The sequence below is a fragment of the Notolepis coatsorum genome (genome assembly GCF_963971535.1).
Source record: "Notolepis coatsorum genome assembly, chromosome: 17".
Classification (NCBI taxonomy): Eukaryota; Metazoa; Chordata; class Actinopteri; order Aulopiformes; family Paralepididae; genus Notolepis; species Notolepis coatsorum.
The window spans coordinates 94593182-94620847 of NC_140181.1; the positions used below are offsets into that span (position 1 = coordinate 94593182).

At 42.3% G+C, this 27666-nt stretch overlaps 1 protein-coding gene across 6 annotated transcripts in view; it reads left to right on the top strand.

The window, feature by feature from the left end:
• Positions 1 to 2243: 2243 nt before the first annotated feature.
• Positions 2244 to 27666, top strand: part of rap1aa (RAP1A, member of RAS oncogene family a) — a 42029-nt gene continuing 16606 nt past the window's right edge. Inside the window, exons 1-5 of one of the 6 annotated variants that reach the window (XM_084332970.1) lie at positions 2244 to 2264; positions 4375 to 4522; positions 20960 to 21048; positions 21615 to 21683; positions 21822 to 21878. In XM_084332970.1, coding sequence (XP_084189096.1) covers positions 20992 to 21048; positions 21615 to 21683; positions 21822 to 21878 — 183 coding nt within the window. In that variant the 5' untranslated portion in view covers positions 2244 to 2264; positions 4375 to 4522; positions 20960 to 20991. Of the gene's footprint in view, positions 2265 to 2289; positions 2427 to 4374; positions 4523 to 20959; positions 21049 to 21614; positions 21684 to 21821; positions 21879 to 27666 lie in introns of those variants that run through there. The other 5 variants (XM_084332969.1, XM_084332971.1, XM_084332974.1 and 2 more) reach the window with 5 other exon arrangements.

Genomic DNA, 27666 nt, shown 5'->3' on the forward strand with positions numbered 1-27666 from the left:
AACTTTAGTCCTTACTGTAGAGCGAGAGCACTAGGTGCCCAGTGCGGAAAGAGCTTTCATTCCTGTGTAAATCCTGGTAAAATGAATAAGACTTTCAGTAAAAGAGAGCTCAATGGGACCACTGTGTGCGTGTCTGTTAATGTGCATTCTATCTAACCCTTTCCTTTCCGGGTAATGCTCATTACAGTTTAACCCTTTCTCCACCCCCTGCCTATAGTTCATTGGGAAAGGTCTCTACTCGCCAATCAGGAAGGGTACTGCTTTGGGGAGCGAATATATCGTCCATTACTGCCATCGGGTGTGGGAGGGCACAGGAAGGATTTGGGGAAGTGTGGGTGTGTGGGTGTGTGGGGAGCTTGCCTGGAGGGCAAGAAGGACCAGCGCACCATCCCTAGGTTAGTGAATCCTAGGCCCCATCCACTCTCGCTGCTCAACCTCCACTTCAATACTCCTGGCCTACAGTCGGGGACTCAGCCGGACCCAGCTCTGCTGCGTTCTCACTACCAGGTGGCCATGTACATCCACTCCCATAAAGCAGGGATAATCCACCCTGCTACACTTACTTCAACTTACTTGAGAAAATTATGACTTGGTCACATTTCTCAAGTATTGTTAGAATGCCATACGTTTGCCAAAATAGACAATCTAGGGGATTTGTAAACTAGTTTGAAAATAATTAAACTAAATTATGTCTAATGTGGATTATGTTTTTTTTTTTTTTTTTATGCCATAAATGTATTCAGTAGTAGTTTGCCATGTGAACAGAAATGTAGCCCTAGACTTCTCTTATTGTCCTTGGTGTATCCTTGTCATCACATGGGCAAAACAGAGTCCATTCTCTTCGGTTCAAATAACAAACTCAGCAAGACCGACGGCTTCTCAGTTACAGTGGGTGACAATATTGTCACAAGGAAAGAAGAAATTACCTACCTGGGTTCCATCCTAGAGGCAAATCTTTCATGTGACAAAATGGCATCCAATGTAATAAAAAAAAGTCAACCAACGAACTCGATTCTTGTACCGGATCTCCTCACTGGTAAACAAGAATACCCTGAAGACTCTGGCAGGAGCACTCATTCAAGGGTACTACGACTATGCTTGCACCTCATGGTACCAAAGCACCTCAAAGGCGCTAAAAACAAAATTACAAACATCTCAAAACAAACTGGTCAGACTACTGCTTGACCTTATTCCTAGAACCCACCTCACCCCTGCCCACTTTGACAACCTAGGATGGCTTAGAGTAGACGACAGAGTACAGCAACTTGCAATGGGCCTGGTCTACAAGATACACTACACGACTAAGGTACCCATGTACATGTCAAAATACTTCCCAAAGGTCAGTGAATACCACGATCACAACACCAGAGGGAGCTCCACAAATCATGTTAAACCCAGATTCGGCTCAAACAAGGGACTAAACACGTTTAGCAATTATGCCACATCAAAGCTGTAAAGGAATGTGAATCACTACCCACTTTCAAAAACACTCTCAAAGAACACCTACGGGAGACTGCAATTCGAAACTGGCCCCTGTAAATGTCCTAACACAACCCCCTCCAATGTACAGTAAATGACCAAGTATGGTTTTGTCAATATTCCAATGTACAGTTTTGCTTGTACAGTTGTACAGTGTCCCCCCCCCACCCCCCCTACCCACCCCCCCCCCCCCCCCCACCTCCAATGTACAGTCCCCCCCACCCCACCTCCTCCAATGTACAGTTTCTACGTCAAATGTATATACTCTCTTTTCTGGACTCTTTTCGTATCACAAACAGTACTGTAAATCTGGTATGTCATAAATGTATAGATGTAGCAGTACTGTCTATCTGTATGTCGTTATGATGAATTGAAAATGGGGGACCCTGATGGAAACAAGACAAACGTCTTTCTCAGGTCTGCATCCCCTTAACAATTGTATGTATTGAGCCGTACTGTATTGTACCCATTCTGCAATCTGTTAAATAAAGTTTTCATTCATTCATTCATTCATTGGTTATTAATATCACAGATATATGATAGAATGTTCAGAATTCTGTACGAATTGTAACTTACTAACGGCGACACTAAAAGCGGAAAGATATTATATTATCTGTCAAAAGAAAAAGTAGGAGATATTCTAAAGCGAAGCCACTGTCGTGTAATGCGTAGCTAAACTGGATCGCTAATACAGCCGATCATCATCCAATCAGACGCAGCGACCCAGACCCTTCCGTACATCCACCGAGTGGGATCTAGCGCACATCTCACGCTAGCGGAACACGGTGAGTGGCTGCGAAGCTTCCCCACAGTGTGAAATAATTAGCCATTTGATAGGTAATAATTAACAACAAGGCTGTAATATTCTAGCTACAACTAAGAATGTATTCTTAAATATCGGCATAACAATATGGCGAGTGGTTTCATTGTACCGAATAACTTACTGGGTAAGAAAAAGTAGCTAACTAGGCGTTAGCGAACATCACCAGGTAACGTTACAGACTAATGTGAGCTAACGGCGTTAGCTCGTTTAAACATCGTATTCTCTACCTGCTGTTAGTTTGCATGCGCTAACGGTACACCAGCTGGGGAATGATTGTTTTTATTTTATTTATCGAAGCCAAGTTAGCTAAAGATACAATGCGATATTGGCCATACTGGTTTGGCTGATTCCTGCACTAATTCTGTCTAGAAGTAAGAAGCAAAGCGACTCCAGCCAAGTCAATGTGAGCTAAACAGCTAAAGTTAGCCGCTTGGTAAAAAGGGAGGCTAACGTGTGTTAGCTAACAAGCTAACGCTAGCTGGGGTTAATACATGGCGAGATAAAGTTTGTGATAAAGCTATAACTTTATTAACTAGCGTTAGCGACGCCGACATGGATTATTATTACGATCTGCCACACTGTTGTCTTGTGTTTCCTACACTGGTTTACACCACAGACATTAATGTTATTGTTGGGTTAACTGGCCTTAGTGGTCTTTTCTTAGTACATTCTGGGAACCGTTGCTTTATGAGTAACAGTCAAGCTGGACGTTTCTAGCTACGGTAGTCTTTCAATGTTTGACTGTATTTATAGTTATTAATATTTGGCTGTAAGTGTTGCATTGGTAGGCGAACTGTATGGTAACTAGTTAATAGCCCCACCCTTAAGTAACCATGCTCAAAGTAGCGTAGTGTTAGGCCGAGTTTGTATTGAGGGCTGAAGTTGCATTGATTTAGCTCACACAAAAAATAGTTTTTTTTGAATGGTAATTGATGATCTATATATCTAATGCTAAAAATATACAATTGAAATAGTTTCAAGATGAAAGTACACAGTATAATCTTCCATCCACAGCCCGAGCGAGTATTTTGTGTTATCTTGTAGAGTTAGGCTTGTCGAAACCTGTTGATTCCCTAGTCGTGGATACATCAAAATGCAAACTTTTCATGGCAAGAATGCTATACTGTACGCTGCACATCGTAGCATAGCGCTGACATTGCAATCAGTCAAAAGAGGCCACATTTCGGTTAATGGTTTATTAGTTAGGCTTACATTTTAAACATTTTAATATAGGTTAATCAGGAACTAGGCTATCTCTTAACTATTTAGAATACTTTACATTTACCATAACAAGCAAAATTGAGGCAACTATGTTAAAGGACGGGCTACCTTTTGTATGTTTCGTTTGCAGCTTTTGTCTACATGCATGAATCATTTGTAATTTTCGTTTTATAGGTTAAAAATCACAGATACTGATCTAATTACCCTCACCTATTATGATACAATCCATTGCATTCGTGGCACCAATATTGTGTGGCACATATTGTGCAAGGCACTGAAGGCAGTATGAATCATGATATGTTGTGCATAATATTAGGAAGTATACTATACATTTTAAAAACCAGTGTAACACTATTCCTTCTAAGGCTTCTATGTCCTGTTCATGATAACCTCTAATATCTTACTTTATTGATACATTAACTTTCCATTTAGTTGTCTGGGTTTCTTATTTTTCTTGGGTATCTTATCATATCTATTCATATTATCATGGTAAATGGACTGCATTTATATAGTGCTTTTATCCAAAGTACTTTACAACCTCTCACATTCACCCACATATTCACACATCGACAGCGGAGGCAGCCATGCAAGGTGCCGAACTGCATTATTATTGTTATGCTCATTGGGAGCAGTTAGGGGTTAAGTGTCTTGCTCAAGGACACTTCGAGACGCTGTCAGTAGGAGCCGGAATTGAACCTGGGCACCTTCTGATTACCAGACGACCGCTCTATGTCCTGAGCCACTGTCGCCCCCATGGATCTGTCATCTCACTGCCTAACAAACTGCACAAACACCATCACGATAGCTATTACTTTTCAGATGCTATGATGCATTTTTCTGATCTATTCCAGGTTTCCTGTTGGGATTGTTAGGAGTAGCCTAACTTGTTGGCTCCCAACACAGCCTCCGCACCTGTCCTCTTAATATCGGTGTGCCTGTGGATCTGCTGGCCCCCCTCGCCAGATGTAGCGGGAGTTGTTGTCTGCAGCCGTGTACACGGTAGGTTAGGCCGTGTTGTTGAGAGGGTTTCCTTTCCTACTCGACATAGACGTTCCTGGTTCCTTTTCCCCTGCCTATGGTGAAAATGAAGTGTTTTCCTTTCCGGTTTACCAGTCATTCTGTCCTTAATACTATATATATTTGGGGTGAGCGGTAGGGATTGGTGACTGAGTAAACGATGACTCACAGTTTGAACTGAACTCGAGTGGTTTTTGAGGGTGATCGATTTTTTTAATGTATTTTCTTACCACCAAATACGTCCACTAAAAGTGCTTGTTTTGTGCCACACGATGCGTGAGTTGTTGCAGAAAGCTTGAAGTTGGAAGCTGTGGATCATGGATAGTAAACTTACAGTAAAAAGTTTGTTGGCTTAATTATCCGAAAGATTAAAACAGCGGTTTGTGCATTTCCAAATTGTGCCAACAACACTTTGTGTAGCGTTCATAGACTATTGATACGGACATGCCATTCTATGAGCGAAGATACCTGCTGCAGACTGAGTGTAGTGGAATTATTATTACAAATGGTAACTGACTGTTTGACTGGCGATACGCATTAAGCACTTATGTCCGCCGAGCAGTAGCGTGTCTGACTCCACGCAATATCTAGTTTTTGCTACTGCCATGCGCTTTAAAGTGGAAATGAAGCAGTGCGATAAATACATATTCATAGCATCACATTAGTATTTAGATAAGCCACAGAAGAAGTCACGTTATAAAAATAAGCAGTTTCTAAGAAAAAACGATTTGTTGTGTACATTTCTGAAGCATTTAGCATTATGGGCGCGGCCATTTTGTTGCTGACGTCATGCCACTGGTTGGGTTTATACACTGCTGGTTAGCTGCCTATAGTGAATGGGTCAGTCAGTAAATAAAATGTTGCCTACAAAACAACGGGACCGCGGTGGTTCTGTTTGTATTGCTCCTGGCTGTTCAAACTAATTTTACCATGTGAGAGAGAGGAAAGTTGGTTAATTTCCACAAACTACCAGTGAAAAAAACAGTGTTGTTGACATGTTGGCTCAGGCTGGCTGCACTCAAGCGGCGTGATCAGCCTGTTGGACAGGGAAGGAGGATCTGCAGAGAACACTTCATTGCCTCGGATTATGTTGTTGGGGGTGGGATGTTTGTCCAGAAGACCACTAATCAGCTGAAGCCGGACGCGGTTCCCTCGGTCTTCGACAGACAGACCGGCGTTAGCTAGGGATGGGTACCGAATTCGGTACTTTTGAGGTACCGAACCGAAACACGTCGGTACTACCGAGTATCGAATCAAGTGAGAAACCGAAAAAAAAAATAAAAAAAAATATTTTTTATTAATTTTTTTTTTTACTTTTTTTTTTTTTTTTTACTTTTTTCTTTTCATGTCAACGTTCACACGCACAATATATGCTTACCTAGGATTTGACTTGATTCAACAACAAAGCAGTCGGAGCAATGACAAGCCGAAAACTGTCGAAATTGTAGTTATTTGAAGTTTGGATTTTTTTTTACGACTGAGGTAGGTAAATTAAATTTCGACAGTTTTCGGCTTGTCATTGCTCCGACTGCTTTGTTGTTGAATCAAGTCAAATCCTAGGTAAGCATATATTGTGCGTGTTAACGTTGACATGAAAAGAAAAAAGAAAAAAAAAAAAGTTAAAACATTTTTTTTTTTTTTTTTTTTTTTTAATTTTTTTTTAAAGTACCGAAAAAAGGTACCGTTGGGTACCGGTATCGATTCACAGGTACCGGTACCGGTATCGGTTCAAATGTGAAAGGTACCCATCCCTAGCGTTAGCTCTCGGGAGCGATCGCTAGCTAGTTGGCACCAGCCGGGGACCGGCGTTAGCTCTCGGGAGCGATCGCTAGCTAGTTAGCACCAGCCGGCGACCGGCGTTAGCAACCGGAGCGTCGCGGAGCATTCAGCCTGCTGGCTACCTAGACCCACTTCAACCAGCGTTGCGGAGCATTCAGCCTGCTGGCTACACAGCTTGTCGGTGTGCTGGAGCCTCTGCAAGCTAACGGTAGCTGGCTACACAGCTTGTCGGTGTGCTGGAGCCTCTGCAAGCTAACGTTAGCTTGCAGAGGCTCCAGCACACCGACAAGCTGTGTAGCCAGCTACCGTTAGCTTGCAGAGGCTCCAGCACACCGACAAGCTGTGTAGCCAGCTACCGTTAGCTTGCAGAGGCTCCAGCACACCGACAAGCTGCGTAGCCAGCTACCGTTAGCTTGCAGAGGCTCCAGCACACCGACAAGCTGTGTAGCCAGCTACCGTTAGCTTGCAGAGGCTCCAGCACACCGACAAGCTGTGTAGCCAGCAGGCTGAATGCTCCGCGACGCTGGTTGAAGTGGGTCTAGGTAGCCAGCAGGCTGAATGCTCCGCGACGCTCCGGTTGCTAACGCCGGTCGCCGGCTGGTGCTAACTAGCTAGCCATCGCTCCCGAGAGCTAACGCCGGTCCCCGGCTGGTGCCAACTAGCTAGCGATCGCTCCCGAGAGCTAACGCCGGTCTGTCTGTCGAAGACCGAGGGAACCGCGTCCGGCTTCAGCTGATTAGTGGTCTTCTGGACAAACATCCCACCCCCAACAACATAATCCGAGGCAATGAAGTGTTCTCTGCAGATCCTCCTTCCCTGTCCAACAGGCTGGTCGCGCCGCCTGAGTGCAGCCAGCCCGAGCCAACATGTCAACAACACTGTTTTTTTCACTGGTAGTTTGTGGAAATTAACCAACTTTCCTCTCTCTCACATGGTAAAATTAGTTTGAACAGCCAGGAGCAATACAAACAGAACCACCGCGGTCCCGTTGTTTTGTAGGCAACATTTTATTTGCTGACTGACCCATTCACTATAGGCAGCTAACCAGAGTGTATACACCCAACCAGTGGTATGACGTCAGCCATGACGTCAGCAACAAAATGGCGGCGCCCATGTTGAAAACAGGGATATTATATTATATTTTTCAGACAAATAAGATAGATTTCACATTTGATTATAGAACCCTGTCTTACACAAGGTACACAACAAACAAACTAGGATCACATTGCTCACTGCTTCATTTCCACTTTAAGAGCCTGTGTGAATTCCACTGAAACAGTCTATAGTTTTTCTTGATCATATGTTATCCACCAAATGGAAATCAAGTCAAGTGTTCCTTTATTAATCCCCCTGGGGGATATTCAAGTGTCATAGCAGCATGGATAGGTGGTAATAATAATATAACTTAGTGCAAATAAATATGTACATTAGTGTAAATAAATATTGGTGTTTGTACATTAGTGGCTCGATCTAATGTAAGTGGTTCGACCTAAATATTTGTGTACTTTACTGGCTCGACCTAAGGGGTCGACAAGAAGGCATTCTCTACCCATCAGCTAAGCTTAATGAAAAGCTCTGACTGGGTATTGGTTACGGTTGTCACCTTGTGTGCTTGATACTTCCAAAATGTGTGTGAAAGTACTTAGGCTTATATCTAATCGCAAGATCCTATATCAAGGTGTTGGAAGAAAATATCTTTGATATACATATTCTGTATCCTATCTGCACGGTCTGCTGTGGCTGTGCACATAATGATTACATATTCTGTATCCTATGCATGCACGGTCTGCTGTGGCCGTGCACATGATTATTTATTACATATACATCTGTATCCTATGCACGGTCTGCTGTGGCTGTGCACATGATTATGGCATATACATATTCTGTATCCTAGTATGCACGGTCTGCTGTGGCTGTGCACATGATTATTGCATATACATATTCTGTATCCTAGTATGCACGGTCTGCTGTGGCTGTGCACATGACTATTACATATACATATTCTGTATCCTATGCACGGTCTGCTGTGGCTGTGCACATAATGATTATTACATTACATAATACATACACTACCATTCAAAGTTTGGGGTCACTTAGAAATGTAATTTTTTTAAAGAAAAGCACTGTTTTTCAATGAAGATAACATTAAATTAATCAGAAATACACTCTATACATTGTTAATGTGGTAAATGACTATTCTAGCTGCAAACGTCTGGTTTTTAATGGAATATCTACAAGGAGGCCCATTTCCAGCAACCATCACTCCAGTGTTCTAATGGTACATTGTGTTTGCTGATCGCATTCGAAAGCTAATGGATGATTAGAAAACCCTTGAAAACCCTTGTGTAATTACGTTAGCACAGCTGAAAACGGTTTTGCTGGTTAGAGAAGCTATAAAACTGGGCTTCCTTTGAGCTAGTTGAGTATCTGGAGCATCACATGGGTTCGACTATACTCTCAAAATGGCCAGAAAAAGAGCACTTTCAAATGAAACCCGACACAGTCTATTCTTGTTCTTAGAAATTAAGGCTATTCCATGTGAGAAATTGCCAAGAAAGAAACTGAACATTTCCTAGAACGGTGTTTCCTACTCCCTTCAGAGAACAGCACAAACGGGCTCTAACCAGAGTAGAAAGAGAAGTGGGAGGCCCCGGTGAACAACTGAGCAAGAACACAAGTACATTAGAGACTCTAGAGTCTCTAGTTTGAGAAATGGACGCCTCATAGGTCCTGAACTGGCAGCTTCATTAAATGGTACCCGCAAAACGCCAGTGTCAACGTCTACAGTGGAGAGGCGACTCCGGGATGCTGGCCTTCTAGGCAGAGTGGCAAAGAAAAGGCCATATTGGAGACTGACCAATAAAAGGAAAAGATTAATAGGGGCAAAAGAACACAGACACTGGACAGAGGAAGATTGGAGAAAAGGGTTATGGACAGACAAATCGAAGTTTGAGGTGTTTGGATCACACAGAAGAACATTTGTGAGACGCAGAACAAGTGAAAAGATGCTGGAAGAGTGCCTGACGCCATCGGTCAAGTATGGTGGAGTCAATGTGATGGTCTGGGGCTGCTTTGGTTCTGGCAAAGTGGTAGATTTGTACAAGGTAAAAAGGATTTTGAATAAGGAAGGCTATCACTCAATTTTGCAACGCCATGCCATACCCTGTGGACAGTGCTTGGTTGGAGCCAATTTCCTCCTACAACAGGACAATGACTCAAAGCACACCTCCAAATTATGCAAGAACTATTTAGGGAAGAAGCAGGCAGCTGGTATTCTGTCTGTAATGGAGTGGCCATCGCAGTCACCAGATCTCAACCCCATTGAGCTGTTGTGGGAGCAGCTTGACCGTATGGTACGCAAGAAGTGCCCATCAAGCCAATCCAACTTGTGGGAGGTGCTTCAGGAAGCTTGGGGTGAAATTTCTTCAGATTCCCTCAACAAATTAACAGATAGAATGCCAAAGGTCTGCAATGCTATAATTGCTGCAAATGGAGCATTCTTTGACGAAAGCACGGGGGGGCAACCCGTGTTACCAAGTAAACAAATCACGGTGCTACTATCGTTAGCTATCAGAATGGTAGCCAGAAGCCCGCAGCATCTAGTGCTACTATCGTTAGCTCTCAGAATGGTAGCCAGTTAGCCTGCAGCACCGTAGTACTAATAACGTTAGTATTGTGTATTCAAAAACGCACCGGACTGCGATGTAACGTTTTACCGTTTATTTGCTTGCTCCACAACAACACTCATCAACTCTCGTTACCACAACGCTTTACGGTATTTTCACAGCACTGTCGCAACATTACCGTAAAACGTGAACACCGTTGTGATCCACTCGCTCCACTAGTGAGGACTGGTCTCGCCCTCTGCTGGCGCGTGTGTGCACTACAACCAACCACTGTCAAAACTCTGTTTCAGTGTAATTATACTGAAACGCATCTGTGATTTTGACGGTATTGATTTTCAATACCGTCGGGATTTCTAAATACCCTGGTATACCGTAATACCGTCATACCGCCCAAGCCTAGTGTACATATTCTGTATCCTATGCACAGTCTGCTGTGGCCATGTACATAATGATTATTAAATATACATATTCTGTTCTGTATCCTATAGGGCTGACCTTCGAAGCTTTTTTTGGCAATCGAAGCTTCGGGGCCGAGCTTCGATTTTAATTCGAAGCTTCGATTTTTTTTTTTTTTTTATCTTATGTTGTGGGACTTGTACAGCACTTTCGTAAACTTTGTTGTTTTTAAATGTGCTCTATAAATAAAGTGGGTTGGATTAATTAATTAAGTAGCCCCTTTCGTGACTGTGACTCATCCAACAAGGTTTCACTCGGCTGTGTGATTTAATTCAAGGTGGATCGCTGTTGTCGTTTGAACAACTTCAGATTTCATGGGAACTACCAATCCCCCAAATCAAGAATGTTTAAGATTAGGGATGCCCCCCGGACCCCGGTTTTAAACGGGAACCGGTACTATATTAGAAAATACCGGAGTATTTATAAGCTCTGACGTCCTCGGTACTGCTATCGATACTCTAGAGAAATTATTATTATTATTATTATTATTATTTAAAAGTTGCGAACGATCCTCTCTGTCTCTGCACGAGAAGCGAGCCGCAGCCAGCGAGTCAATTATTACACACACTCCTCGCGAGTCGCTCGCTAGTGCTACACATAGACATCCGGGTACTACATACGGGTACTCCTTAATGAAAGTCCCCGACGCCCCGTGCTATAGCGCTCTGCACACAGACAGCAGCTCTGCATGCACTGAGTCGTGATCATGGCGGATAGAGCGAAGCGTTCTAAAGTATGGATATACTTTACAAGGGTCAATGCCGACAATGCACGTTGCCACAAGTGCAACAAAACATTTGCCAGTAAGGGTGGCAATACGAGCAAATCAATTTATCAAAACATCTGTTGGCAAAACATGATATTAGTGTGCAGAAATGCGCGTATTCGACTGCCTTGCGCGCAGTGTTCCATCTGCATCCACTGCAGCCGTAACCGTAAGCCAAGATACGGAGTTGCCTAGGCTAATAACGAATTATTACAAATAGGCTAATAAACAAAACAATTGTTTAGCTACAAATACTACAATCTAAACTTTTTATAGATCGTCAAGCTGAGGCGTCAGCCACTATGTCCCAGGCCAGTGAGCCCAGGGCCACCACACATCCTCCCTCCACCTCCCTCCACCACCCAAAGTCCTTTATCCCTAGCAGCTAGAGGAAGGATGACAGAGGATAGGGTGAACCAGTGTCACAGTTCTGTTAGCCTTTTGCATTTGTTGTTTATTATAAAAAGTCTATAATTCAGAGTCAGACACATTTAAAACATTGTTGCTGCTGTTGCTGAAGAAATTATATTAATTTATTATATTTATTTATAAAGTTATATAAAAGAACATTGCTGCTGCTGTTGCTGAAGAAATTATATTTATTTATAATACTTATTTATAAAGTTGTATTTATAAATAATAAAGCAATGTTGATTCTGTTCTTAATTAATTGTCTTTTTTTCTTGCAAAAAAAGAACCAAAAAGAACCGATAAGAGTATCGATAAAGTACCGAACCGTTAAGCAGTATCGATAAGAGTAGTAGTATCGATAAAATCCTAACGATACCCATCCCTATTTAAGATGAATGAAGTAAGATTTTGATTATTTGAAATATGGCCTGTGTAGACTAAACTATGCACAGAATTATGTCAGTCTACAAGGTCCGGATTCTACATGGTCCGGCAATGTAGACCTTGTAGACTCCACTACAGACCTATTATCAGTGAATGTTCATGCATTTTTAAGAAGGGCAACTTCCACAAAAAAACAAAGAACTCACCAAAACATCTCAGTAGCACCCTATCTAAATGTTATATTTCATTTTCATATATGGAGATTCATATTTATTTATTGCATGCATTTCTACATTTTATTTCCTATTTTGTTTATTCATCCCAGTATCTTTCTTTCTTATGTGTGGAATTCTACAAGGCACACACACACACACACCTACACACACACACACACACACACTTACACACTTACATTTAGTCATTTAGCTGACGCTTTTATCCAAAGCGACTTACAAGTTCTGTACGACAAGACAGCAAGAAGGGTACAACTCTATCAGCTGAGTAACAATGTTCATCAAAGTGTTGCGTGTTACAGTGTAGGTTAGTTTATTAGGACAAGTGCATGGGATTCGGCTGTCCTAACTGGGATGGGTAGTTCACACACACACACACACACACACACACACACCTACACACACAAATCGAAGAAAAAAAGAAAATCGATAATTTTTTATTTTTTATTTTTAAACTTCGATTTTTTTTTAATGTTCGAAGCTTGTGCCATCGAACGAAGCTTCGAAGAATTTAAGACAGCCCTAGTATCCTATGCACGGTCTGCTGTGGCCGTGCACATAATGATCATTACACTAATGGAGGCATCAGCGCAGATGTCTCGTCCATCTCCTCACCCTGATGATTTCAGAGAAGTCATGCACGCTGCTCTGATGTGTGTCCCGTTTGTGTGCTTGACTGAAGGAGGGTCTTTATCACAATGGTTCTTTGTGGCGTTGCCTCGTGTGCCCATCTCTCATTGTGGGCCTCTGATGCTGCCTCATACATCCTAGTTAGAATTGCAAATGTTGGCTCGAGTGCGTGACGTGGTGTTTTATTTATTTTGTATCGTTTCACTCGACATTTAACAAACGTCCTACAGAAACGACGCCAGGCTTCTGCTGTTGTCGGAGAGGTTTCTGCAGGAGCTCTGTGCCCGCTCTACATCCTCCACATTTCTGTGTCAAATTAACCAGAGATTTGCATTCTAGACTTGAGATGTAACATTGTAGGTGTGGTTCCCGAAGAGGGAGAAAAAGGTCTCTTTTTTTCGGACCAATTTAGGTCACCTATATAGCTTCCTTCCTCCCTACATTGATTGAAACAAACTGCTGCTGTTTGGGTACAAACGATCTGTGTCAGATGTGCAAACGTAATGAAATTGAAAATGAGAGGCATTTTGTCCTATAAGTGTCCATATTGTCAAATTTTAAGATGGTAAATCTTGTTTAGTAATCTGTGGTTGGTTGGCTGGTCCACGAAAAGGGTCTCCACCGTCTTAACGGCCACAGAGGCTGAAATTTGGCATGGGGGTCAAGTGTGAGAATTCATGCACGAGTGGATGCATACACGGTCGCAGTTATTGTCACAGTGATAGGGATACCGCCAGACATCTGCGAGTGCCGTCCTTCGGATGAGACTCTAAACCGAGGTCCTGACTGAATTCGGTCGTTAAAGAACCCAGGGCGCCTATCCCAAAGTGTAGGGGGTTCCCCCGACGTTCCTGGCCATATTCCCAATCAGGTCTCTCAGACATCAAGGCCACCTAATCATCCCTTCCCCTTAATTGGTTGATATCAATCCCTGTCTCCTGAGCCTTTTAGCTATTGTGTGCCTGGTGCCAGTGTATAGCAGCCATTGAGCCTAGCCCAAGGTTGGGTGTTACTAGTGGTGTTGAAGGAGGCAATTTCCACCCTACATTGTGGGGAGCGCTTTGAGTGTCTAGAAAAGCGCTATATACATGTAATGTTCATTGTGGAATCACGCTTGTTGGAAAAAGAAACCATTCTGATGGCTGATTTCTATAGAAACGGCTTGGACCAAAAGGACAGCATTATATAGATCCATTGTCTTTTCCTTGTGAATGTTGTGTTTCAGGGCTTGACATTAACTTTCATATATTTTACTTGTCCGAAAGCTAAACTTACTTGTCCGAAATGTACTTGTGAAAATAAAGGCCTATTAATAAAACCGCCAACCGCATTTGTGTGTGTGTGGGCATATACTTTATGATCAGTCCTCCAGCTCATCTTCACTCCCCATCAGCACCAGCTCATCTTTCTCATCTCCCCTCTCTCTTGACGACCTGGGGTTAAACCCTGGTCTACGCCTATAGTTGTATAGTTGTTATTACGGTATAGTTGTTATTGCCATAAATAACACCATTCAAATAAATAATTGTATTTTTATTTGAAATGATTTCTTTTAACAATGGGCACATTAGATCAACAGGTAACAACAAAACAACCAACTTTTATTTAACGTTCTATTAAACATTCTGATATTTTCGCGGGTCTCGTGCCACTGTCAGTGTCAACTAAGCGAGCACTCGGAAGACGCTCGCCGCTTGTCCGGGACGCCTGTAACTGTTCCGCAACAGTAAGTTACTTCCGGGGTAGGCCTGATTGGCCCCGACAGGCACGTGACGCGGCAAACTCAGGACGCGCAACGAGGCTGCTAGAGCTGTCGCGCGGAAATAGGCTGTCTATTGCCATTCTCTAACACAAACTCTAACCTTAACCAGCTCCTTAACAGCGCCTAAACTTAACCCTTCTAACCTTAAGCAACTCCGAAACAATGCCTAACCTTAACCAACTCCGAAACAATGCCTAAACTTAACCGGCGAAATGAATGCACGTTAAAAAAGATTGCCATTCTCTAAGTCAAACTCTAACCTTAACCAGCTCCTTAACAGCGCCTAAACTTAACCCTTCTAACCTTAAGCAACTCCGAAACAATGCCTAACCTTAACCAACTCCGAAACAATGCCTAAACTTAACCGGCGAAATGAAACGGCGAAAGAATGCGAATGCACGTTAAAAAAAAAAAAAAAAAAAAAATTGAAGGGAATCGAACTCGCCAGCAACGAGCCGTAGGATCCACAGCCATGCAGTCTTGCCAATTGAGCTATTTCTGGATACTGAATTAGGGGGCGGTTACTGGCATATAATGAGCTCCGCTCTGCCGCTACGCTCCGCGGCAGAGAAAGTTGCGCGTCACGTGCCTGTCGGGGCCAATCAGGCCTACCCCGGAAGTAACTTACTGTTGCGGATAAGCTATAAGCGTCCGGGACAAGTAATATTGACGTACAGAGATTGAGAGTTTCTAGTGTGACACTGTGAGACCGGCACTTTCTGATCAGATGGAATAATGTTACTATTCGTTTGGGAAATATATATATATATATATATATATTTTTTTTAATATACTTGTCCAGTCGGACAAGTTGACACTTTGGTCGCCAGGCTTATTTTCTTAATAAACCATCCCACGCCAGCTCTATTTGTCTATGGAGAAGTTCCCCTTCTTTGCAGGGCTATAACTTTTTAAATTGTATTGCTAAATTGACATTACTATGGCCCATTCAACATCAAGTATCTATTGTTCAGGGTGTAGCAACGTATACTTTTTCATTCACATATTCATACTAAAATACGGTCTAAAGTATAAGTGTTTTTATTGTTTTCTGCAGCTTTCTCCAGAACGTGATTTATAGCCCTAAATGCACTATATTGATGATTGTATACAGTTTGATAGCAATCGGCGCGAGATAAAAAATTTCAAATGGACGTGCTTCTAGAAGTTACTACTTATCATCTGATGTTGACCGGATGGGGGGGGGGGGTCGTTTATAATTCCACGGCCAACGTTAGATGATTCATCTAGTGTGGGTGATATGATCATCAGAGCAGTTTATATCAAACACGTTAAAAAAAACGCTGAATCTCACCGTAGCTTCCTCGGGCCGTTGGGCGATGAGCGTGGAGCAGAAATATTCCTATTATGGGATGTAGAAATATGCGATCCATCTCCAGGTTGTATAATAGTATATACGTCCAAATCATGTTGTTTATCGAGTTATTGGTAACGGATCCATTGTGTATAGCTCGAGTCCTGGGACTATTAGCGAGTGATCGGACCGAATTGGAATGAGCACCAGCTTCCGTTTCCTGTTTCCGGTTTGAGCGATCCGCCGATCGGCCACCAGATGGCGCTCTTGAACCGTTGGAGAGTTGAGAGGGGATCAACAGTAGATCTCAAGTCTCCGGGGGAGAAATATGATTGCGATCACAGATTTTTTAAATATTGATCTCAAAGACGTGGTACGGCGTCTTTGGCAGAATGAGCATGGCGGGGAATGACGTGATAAGGCGTTTTTGGCGACCATAGTGTTAAACTGTATTATTTTAAATATATATACTTGTCCCGGACAATAGGACAAGCTTTAATGTCAAGCCCTGTCTGGTAATCGAAAGGTTCCCGGTTCGATTCCAGCTTCTCCCAGCAGCATGTCGGAAGTGTCCTTGAGCAAGACACTTAAACCCTCACTGCTCCCGATGAGCAGGTTGGCATTTTGCATGGTGCACTGCCAACCTTCTCAGTCGTGACTCGTCATCAGTGTGAATGTGAGGCATAAGTTGTAAAGCGCTTTGGAAATATACAATTTTAATGCAGTCCATTGGCATTTACCTATGTAAACGGAGGAATTTATATCTTAAATTTAACTTGTTAAACTGCTATATACCCTGATAATATAGAGATGAGGAACTGGTATAGAGATGAGGTACTTCTGTTATTTGGTTGTTTGGATAGAAGAAACTGACACTGACCAGAAAACCTTACTTTGCAAAGTGTGCCGGATAGGTTTCATTTAGTAAAGAGCATAAGGATGTGTAAAAAGAACACCAGTGTTTCCCCTATATGTAATTGGGACCGCCGCTGCTATGAACTAGACTATTAAAAAAAAAATATATATATATATATACACTTTTTTTTGCCCCCGGACCCCCCTAGAGGCACAGCACCGTTGCTGAATTTTTCTTCAGGGGAAACACTGAACACCATCCTATAGCTCTGAGCTAACTTCACAAGGAGCCCAGAGTGACGAAGGTTACGACGCGTCACCCCGCTTGGCCTTTTTCCTGCGCGTTGAACATCATCATCGTATAGCTCTGAGCTAACTTCACAAGGCCTTGCAGCCGAGCCCAGAGTGACAAAGGTTACGAGCAGTCACCCCACTTGGCCTTTTTCCCGTGTGTCGTAACGAGACGTGGTTATTTGTTGTAACAACCGTGTCTGTTGTCTTGTCAGTGGAGGAACCAGCCCCTGCCCCCCCCCCCCCCGCTCTCCTCAGCTTCCTCATTTTGAAAAGGAAGAAGGCAGGGCCCCGCCCTCAAGACAGCTGAAGTCCCAAGGTAGTGGGTGGGAAGGAAAGATCATTCTTTTGGCAAAGGAAAGATAGTTTAATCTCCTGATGTCACCGCTTATTATTCCCAGAGATACTGTACTCCAGGTCAAGAAGACTAAGCTGTCGATGAATCCTGTTGTGATAACTGGCAAATTAAGTCGGTGTAGATTGATCCAACGTCGGAGAGTTTATTCTTGAAGTCGGCCTAAATCATATTTGGGTGGACACGAATAAACATTACTCTTTTATTGTACAAATATTGAAAAGTTGTTTCTTACATAGTGCACTGCCAATACACTTGCGTTAAGATTAGGCTGAGAAGCAAATTGTGGTCACTCACTCACGGACCATCTGGCAGGGATGTTTAGTAGGACACATGCACAGGCTGTGATTCTAGACTTTCTTTGCATTTCCTAAAACGATCACCTCGTCTGCCGTTATCCCACTTTCACTTGCAACAGCTGCTTCTAGTGACTAAATCCCCAAATCACCACTTGCAACTAAGGATGCACCGATCCGACTTTTTCAGTCCCGACTCCCGATACCGATACCCAATCGGCCGATACCGATCCGATACCCATTGTTCAATTAATAAACTGTATGCCTCACTGTGTGGAAGTGACTGGGATCATTCTTTTGGGCAAGGCAACATCAGGCTTGACTTAAAACATTACTTTCCTAACTTAGTGAAACAAAATGTAACAAATTAACACATAGATATAAATGTACTGAATTGTTATTTATTATAAAAATTAAATGACAAAAAAAAACGATCTAGCTATTTTAGTCATATCGATATCGGATCGGTGCATCCCTACTTGCAACAGCATGACATTCGAATGCTCTGCCAGAGTAGCGAGAGGGTGACATTCTGAATGAACTAACTGATCGCGCTGCAAAATGAACAATGGTCCAGTTTGATGTTGGCTAGGGATGTCCCGATCACATTTTTTTGCTCCCGATCCGATCCCGATCATGTGATTTTGAGTATCTACCGATCTTTCCCGATCCAATCCTTTTTTTCTTTCATGCCAATTTCTCACATTACATTCACCCTGAATGTTGACGTTATCCAGGTGAAAAGTTAACTTCATTCAAGTGAGGCATTGCAATCCTTGACATAAATCATTTGATGTATAATTAAATCAAAGGAAATGCGTTTGTTTTGGCAAAATTCTTCTGCTCTGTGTGACAATAAATAAATGAATGATGATATGCAATTTAAAACCAAAACTAAGGCCTCAGTATGAGTTTATGATTTTAAGACGTGAACATGGTCATGTTTGTTGAATAAAAAAGAAAAGAAAAATAATAATAATAATCCTGATTTTTTTGCAGATCCCGATCTTCGGCCCCGATCACGTGATCGGATCATGAATAGGCCTGCCGCGATAAGCAATAAATCGATTAATTGCCGCGATAATTAAAATTAATGCAATGATTTTGACGGGCGTGATTAATTGCTATTTGCGCGTTTGTTTTAATGAGGCGGAACCAGTGCCCCTTGTCAGTCACTGTCCGTGTTGGGAGGCGGGCCGCTGGCTTTACTACAGAGCACAGCACAGGAGCTCCGTGGGGCAACGCCACATAGCTTAACTACATTTCTCAATAGTGTTGCTCCTTTTAACCAAGTAGCGTTATTTATAGTGTAACGTTAGCTATTTTTAGACCCAAGTAGTTACTCGCTACTGCCCGGAGAAACTGGACTGCTAAATAAAGATGAAAGATCGAGTGTTGATTCTCATTCAATGCTAACAACATTAGCTAAATAGCTAACAAACGAAATACAACGTATAGCATAGCTACAACACAGAATAACGTTAATACAATTACATGCATCATTGTTTACAATGAACAGGTGGGGCTAGTCAAAGGACTGGACACGGGGACAAGTTAAACATGAATTCATTTATTATAACGTAGTAGGTAGTTTCGAGTCGTGCTGCAGTGCCTACGCACCACAGCTATTCTATTATATACTGCTTTGACGCTTCCTCCTCATCGTTGATTGCCTGTAGTAGCTGCATCTAAAGTTAGTTGTTCACCAACAATCTCAATATTTGTTTTATCATTAGCTCAAAAACACAGAACCGGACGAGACAAGTTGTCGGCTCATAGGTTCTGCTAGGATAATCACAACAATACTTCCGGTCCGGTCGGTGGGCTTCAAAATAAAAGTCTAAAACACCGGAAAAGAGGGAGAGGTGGGATTCAAAATAAAAGTTTTAAGAAATAAATGTCTCAAAAAAAAATTCTCTAACCGGTCGCAATAATATCGCTTATCGCAATATTTTCGGGGGCAATTAATCGCCCAGCAAAATGTGTTATCGTGGCAGGCCTAGGGACATCCCTAATGTCGGCAGTATGTTCTGGCACTCGATACATTAACACTCGCTGCATAGCTATGCTGATGTTGTATAATGACACAGATGCAAGATAACTGTAGCAGAGTTGTCGTAGTTACCTATGACCTCTGACCCATCCAGAACAGGGTCTTGGAGGATGACCTCATCCTACATAAAGTCCACCTTGTGGCAATAGATGCACATCATGAATTACATAGTCACACTCCTCAATATGGAGGATGGAAAAAGCGTGTTTATAAATTGTTACTTAATTGAAATCTGCAATGGAAAACTATTTCAAGTGTTAGTAAAAACATAAAAATAGCAACATAACATGGTGGGAGGAAACTCAATGCAAAAAAAGAACATACAAAAGCTATGCCCGAAGGCGGCTGAGTGGCGCAGTGGGCAAGGCGCTCACCACTAACGCAGGATATGCTGGTATCGAGCCCAGCTCTCGGCGTTGCTACCGGCTTGGCCGGCCGTCATACTAACACAATTGGCAGTGTTAGAGGGTGGGAAAGCCGGTGGGTGGGGATTGGACATTGTGGACAGCGACTCCTACAGGTCGGTAACGCCGGTCCGGCGGAAACAGGAAGTAACGGGGGCAGCGTGAGCCTCCCACACGTTACTCCTCGCCACTGAGAGTTCGAGCTGCTGCGGTGAAAAGATGCGACAGGCTGCCTCCTCGTGTACCGGAGGGGACATGTGATGCAAGGCTTCTATCCTCACTACAGCCGACCAGTGGGAGGCATAGTCTAGCAACGTTCAAGACAGGGGAGGGAAGAATTGGAAATACAAAATTGGGATGGGAGAAAAAGTGGATACAAAAAAAAAACTGCCCGCTCCTGTCTAATGAGGGGCGACAGTGGCTCAGGACGTAGAGCAGTCGTCTGGTAATCGGAAGGTTCCCGGTTCAATTCCGGCTCCTTCCGGCAGAGTGTAGAAGTGTCCTTGAGCAAGACACTTAACCCCCTAACTGCACCAGATGAGCAAGTTGGCACCTTGCATGGTCGCCGTCGGTGTGTGAGTGAATGGGTGAATAAGTTGTAAAGCGCTTTGGATATTTGTATTATTCAGTCCATCCATAATAAAATGTTTTGCTCTCCCTGGCATAAAAAACAAAGATACAATGAAGATGCCCTTCCTGGCTTCCCCCCCCCCCCTTTCTGCCTGTTTCAGGTTTGTGCTTCTTTGTGGGATCATAAATGGAAAAGCAGCTTGTAAATATTGACCCGCTTGCTTCTCTTCCAGACCCTTGTGCTGTCTAGTCAAGCCACCCCACCATGCGTGAATACAAGCTAGTGGTCCTCGGATCAGGAGGTGTGGGAAAATCTGCACTGGTGAGTAATGATTAGGGCTTTCCCTCAACTAAAGAAGGTCTTAGTCGACTTAAGTAGTTATAGGACATTGTCGACTAATCAATTATTGTTGATTTAATCTAAACATCTGTTCAAAAAATAAATAAAAAAAATTATCACAAGCTTCATGCTATCACAAAGAGGTCATGAATAATGACCTCTTTTAAATGGGTTATCTGTGCGGTATTAAAAAGTGTTAAATTCATAATTCTCAATTCGCACAGGTATTACATTTTTGTGGGAGCACCCGGCTGTCGGGAGATGAAATGATATTAAATGTATGAAATGTTTTCATAATCCTTCAAAGGATCCTTCAAAAGAATGCTTAGCTACTCACGAGAGGTTTATTCTTCCTTGAAACAAGTAACAAAGATCTATTAAATCATCATAAAAGCTCCCAGAAGCCATCCCAACATGTTTGTACTTTATTTTCCTTAAATACATCCTGGTGCACGTTATGTGGTTAATATGTACAGTGATACAGGTATAAAGACACTAGGGTGGTGGTATACTCTAATGTCCTTCTTTCCTGAAATTCTCTTCCCCAGACAGTCCAATTTGTACAAGGCATTTTTGTGGAGAAGTATGACCCCACAATAGAAGACTCTTACAGAAAGGTAAGCTTAGAACACAGAGTGATCTGGTAACACTTAGCATTGCTCTCGGTCTGCATAGTAACTAGCTATGTAATGGCCTGTGTAAATGCTCGTACCTGTGTTCTTAAAGATTTCCCCTCTCTCCCTTTTTCTCAACAGCAAGTTGAGGTCGACGGACAGCAATGCATGCTTGAAATCCTTGACACAGCTGGAACGGTAGGCTGAGCTCACGCTAGATAAGAAATGTATTAAACCTTCTAGGGAAACTGGTTCATTCTCTCTCCAGCCGAACACCGCACCGGTCCTCATACAGTAACATGCCAACAATTTCACGGAATGGCATTGTATAACAAATACAAACGTTGAATACAAAACACAGGACTGAATGTATTTATCATTGCCTCCTAGAGCTGGGCAATTAATCGAGTTTCAATTACCAGTTTGGCTTCCCATGATCACGAAAAGGAGATAATCGAGATAAAACAATCATTGGCTCATTTTGTCTTGTTTGTAAATGCGTTTCTCCAGTTATTTTGAAACGTCTTTAGTAACTTGTAGAAGATGACAGAAAGGCAGCCTTTGGTCGAGAAGAAAGGTCTAACAAATGGTGAGTAATCGTGATTTGAATATAAATCAAAATCATCGTGATTGAGTTTTGCCATAATCGAGCAGCCATAATTGTCTCAATGTTGTCCATTCACATTGCAGACTTGACATATGTCTATGCATATTATAGAGTCATGTGCGTAATGACCAGACATGCCGCGTATGTCTATTCACATATAACGGATGATGTATAAGAAGATAAGATCAACCATGTAGCACAGGGATTAAAGTTCTCCGTCCTATGATGGATTTCCGTCAATTTGATTCCAAGTCACGATGGATTTTCCGTCAATTGGCTACCTGGTATAATAGGATTTGTAGAGGCATACAATCTATTTTGATGTCGTATAGGGAGGTGTAGTCTGACGTCACTGGTTGTTCCACCCGTATAGGGATTTATCATTGGGAAAATGGATGATCGGCTATTGTAACAATTCTGCTGCATTGAAATTGAAAAGCTTTCCATTTTTGCACAAAACGAGTTCCCTTCTATCACTAACATTATTGTTTAAGCATTTTTGATTGAAATAAAAGTCTGCGATTTTTTTTAAATTAATTTGCGAATATTTTCATGTTGAGCTATAGATTGTGGATGAATAAGCACAGAAAGGTTCACCATGCCAATGTTAATGCTTTATTTGTTTTAAACGAGACGATTTAGAAATGGGCAATGGGGAAATGCATTGCGTTGGACAGAGGGTGGAACACGAAAAACGGCAATGACGTAACCACTACACCTCCCTATTAGGTAGCCTATATAAATTATATATAATAGCATAGCCTACATATAGACCTTTATCAGCTACAACAATGCGACAGTAACTTACGCATGGCACAGACACGGAGCCCTGCGAAGCCTGCATACAGTAAACTAACTTGATCGTTAATCTAACTGTTGTCCTTGTATCTCTTTATGCTTATGAAAACATTAAATAATATTTATAGGCTATATCCTAGCCTACCCTCGTTTGGCCATAATAGCCTATTCTCAAATATCTCCTCACTGATGGACCAGTATATCATATTCCTATGTCTCCAAGGAATCGTGGGGCTCTGGGGAAGAAAGGTTGGGAACCCCTGCTATAGCCTATCCTTTATAATGTTATAGGCTATTTTATTTACAGTAGTCTTTATGATTTTTGGCATAGGCGGTCTCAGTTATGCTGTGGCTGAGACGGATCGGGAGTAATGAAGCTGCTAGGAGACTGCTTCTCTTAACACTTTGAATGCCAGCCACGACATAACACGTGTTAGCAGCCCGCCCCCTGAATGCCCATCACGATAATTAGTGACATTTTTTTTATTAGCGATCTGAATTCATATTTCATCAACCGAGTCTACCATTGGGAAACCAGCCCCACCAGGCGCTCGGATGTGAAAAAAGCGCCCCCTATCGTCTCCCAGATGGTAATGCACCCTTTTGGAATGGACTCAATGAAAATGGATGAGAGAAAAAAACTCCGGAATCCACATTTTACTTCTCACGCATGTACCCCGAGCCGCTCGGAGTCATTGTGGACCATCAGAACAGCGTGTAATGTCTTTACAGTACGTAGCATTGGATCAATAAAAGGATTGATTTTTGGAATGGCTATCAGGAATTTGAATAATCTTTTTGGATACCATCTGATCTCAGGTAAGGAATCTATTTGACCAGTCTTAGGATAATCAGACCTGTTTCTTTTTTTAAACTTAAATTTTTTATTAACAGTTTTTAGACAGACAGCACTTACAAAAAATAAATAATAAAAAATAAAGAGACTAGCATCTCAATAAAACAAAAAGAAAAAACAGTGCACATAAATAATTACATGGGTATCACATGGTTGGTTGTCTGGTTCCCCTACTGTTGTTTTCTAGGTATTTGATACAAAGGCTGATTGTGTATCTCCCTTAAACAGGCATAAACGGGTAATTCCTACTCAAAGATGATAAATGCTGACTAAGGCTTGTATGTGTGATCTGGGTCCAGAGACCCTCCTTGAGCTTCTTTCTTCCCTTATCCTTCGTCCTTTCTTTTTTTTTCTCTTGTTTATTAACTTTCACTTTGCCTTTTGGTTCACCCATACACAAACCACATCATCCCTGAATATTTAATATCACACCGTTAAACAGACATAAATAATAAGGTATAAAAGCATTCAGCAATTGTAATATCCCAAAAACAAAATAGAAAATACTAACTAAAGCACAGGTGTGTGACATGGGTTCATAGACCCTCCTTGAACATCTTTCCTCCTTTACCCTTCGCCCTCTTGTGTTGCATTTGGTTCTTCCTCTGTGATGTCGTTCTCGTTCCTTTTATAATCCTCCCACTTTCCCCAAATTTCTCTTCCTGTAACCTCAGCATGTGTGTTATCCTTTCCATATCCTGTATTTCTTCCACTATTCCTACCCATTTTGCTATTGTCGGTGGGTCTTCCTTGTACCATAGTCTCGTTATTGCTTTTCTGGCCGCTATCAACATTATCTTTATTAAATATTTGTCCCCCCCTTGTATTCCCTCGTGTGTCAGGTCTCCTAAGTAAAGCACCAGTCCTGTTTGTGGTAGCCCGTATCCTAATATTCTGATCATTGCTTCCCCTATCTCCTCCCAATACCCCTTCAGCTTCTGACATCCCCAGAATATGTGTGTGTGATTTGCCCCCTCCTTCCCACACATCCTCCAGCATGCTTTTTGTGTTGGTGCATATTTTCCCTTCAGCTCTGGGGTTATAAAGAATCTGATTATGTTTTTCCATCCAAATTCTTTCCATATTCTCGATCCTGTTGTTGAATGTTGTACCTCGCATATGTTCCCCCATTCCTTCCCTGTTATTCCTATCTCTAGTTCTCTCTCCCATTTCTCCCTTATATAATCGGTCGTGTGTCCCTTGCTGGTCATTATAGCCCGGTATATTGCTGATATTACTCTTCCTTGCCCCCCTTCGTATGCCCATACTATCATCTTTATTATTCCATTCTGTTCCTCGTCTTTGGCCCCCCTTATTTCTTTGTTGTAGTAGTCTCTAACCTGTAGATATCTGAAGTGGTCCCTGTTTTCTAGTCCAAATTTCTCCTTTAATTTTTGTAGTGTCTGCATTTCTCCCTTCTCTATCATTTTGCATATCGCTGTTGCCCCCCCCCTCTCCCACCTTCTGAATCCATGGTCTAACCTCCCTGGTTTGAATCTCTTGTCATGTGCTACCCATCTCAGGACCCCTGACTGCTTCTCCAATTTGTGTGTTTTTACTACTCTGTTCCATATGGTCAAGGTGCATTTGGTGATTGGATCTAATAGTCCCTCTTTTTCTTTAAATAGTTCCCTATCTCCCACCAGAGCTTGTACCTTGTATCCAATCAGACCTGTTTCACGGAGATATTAAGCTTTTCCCCTATGTGTGATATGGCTGTTTGGCTGTGCGAGCGATCAGGAACTAAGAGAATCGATTTTCAGCTCGCGGCACCAGCGTGCATACGTACACATTTTTTTTTTTCCACTTTTTCTCCCATTTTCTATATTTTCTCCCATCCCAATTTCGTATCATCCAATTCAACCCTCCCCTGTCACGAACGCTGTTTCTTGCCTCCCACAAGCCGGCTGCAATGTGGACTAAGTCATACATAGCACAAGTCCCCTCCGGTACTTGAGGTAACAGCAGTCGCATCTTTTCACCTGCGCAGCTCGATCTCTGTGGCAAGGAGTAACACGTGGGAGGCTCACGCTGCCCCCGACACTTCCTGATTCTACTGCGCAGGCGCACCAACCGAACTGTAGGAGTCGCTGTCCACAACGCCCGATCCCCACCCATCAGTTTCCCACCCCCTAATACGGCCAATGTGTATTAGTACGGACGACCAGCTAAACTGAAAGCAAATGTGGAGCGCTGGGCTCGAACTGACGAGCCCAGCGTCTCCAGCATTTCGTGGCGAGCGCCTTGCCCACTAAGCCACGTAGCCGCCCTGCATACGTACACATTATACTATCGATAATCTAGCATTTATTTGAAAACTGTTCATAAATAGGCCGACAAATTACAACGTTCTAGAATATTCCAGTACAGGGCGTTTATCACGGATTATTTTTATTTTCCGTGAAAACTAGGGCTTTCCAAAATGCTATAAAACGGAAATGAACCGATAAAAAAACAATCCGCTTCGACAATGTTGACTGGAAAATGAGTCATTGATAAGCGACGGGCAGATTAGACACATAGCCATAATTTAAAACATAGATTAGGCGATATTAACGCTAACATTGAAGTGGTTGATGGGCATTCAAGGGGGTAAAAAGGAAAACATGGCCGGCTCTGAAAGTGTTAAGTCTACGAATTAAAGCCTCGATTGAAAATAATGTACTTCCTTTCTTGACAATAGCCTATAACAAAAATATGAGATCTATATTTTATGTTATGCGTGCATACAACTCAGAATTAGGAGTTTTCTGTAAACTGCACTTCTTGCTTTAGTAAAATTCCATTATGTAGTATTGCACTGTTTCCCTTGTTTAGTTCCTTGTTCAACTAATAAGCTTGTTCAGTTGTCACAATGTAAATAAAAACGTGCACTGAAAAGTTACAGTATGTAGATGGTTGATTATTTGTATGACAAAGTCAGAGTCAAACCTTGCAAAGAAATCTGTTTTATTTAATGAATTGTAAACGGCATTGATATTACGTAAAAGCAAACTGGCAATAGAAAATATGTTACAAATAATCTAGTTCCCTTTAAAACGCTAATGCTATTAAATAAAAATATACAGTGGAGGTTAAAATAAGAATATGACTTGTTCAGTCAGGAGATATATTTTTTGCTTTAATCCCTGTGTAGCGGCATAGACCGACACACAGACAAGACGAGAATCAATGTGATTAACACAATCTGCGCCGGAAATGAGTTAACTCGTTATTGCCCGCCATGCGTTCAGCGAGCTAACTCGTTTTTGGGATCGTTATTTCGTTTATTCGCTATATCTATTCATAATTCATAGCTGCAGCCTCTGGTATAGCCTTCAGACCCTGTCTGAGCTGGCAGACGGTCAACACCGCCCTCTACTGCCAGGCGGAGCTATTGCATCTCATTGAAAATGGGCTGGTGTGTTTTAGGAGCCGATCTGAGCCGGGCGGCTGGGCCCCGCTACGACGGTCATTTCATGTATGCACAACGAGATATAATGATAATCTAGCGTTGATTTCAGGATGATTAGATAATCAGCCGAAAAATTACAACGTGATGATGACTGGATTACAGTAAAATGCCTTTTTCTCGTCTTTTTCCTGGAATTACTGAAAAGCACCCAAACCATACTCTATTCAAAACGGTATAAAACGGAAATGTACGGATGAAAAAACAATCTGTCTCGGGCATGTTGACTGGAAGCAACTCACTGACAGTCAACAGTGTTATTAGACCCATATAG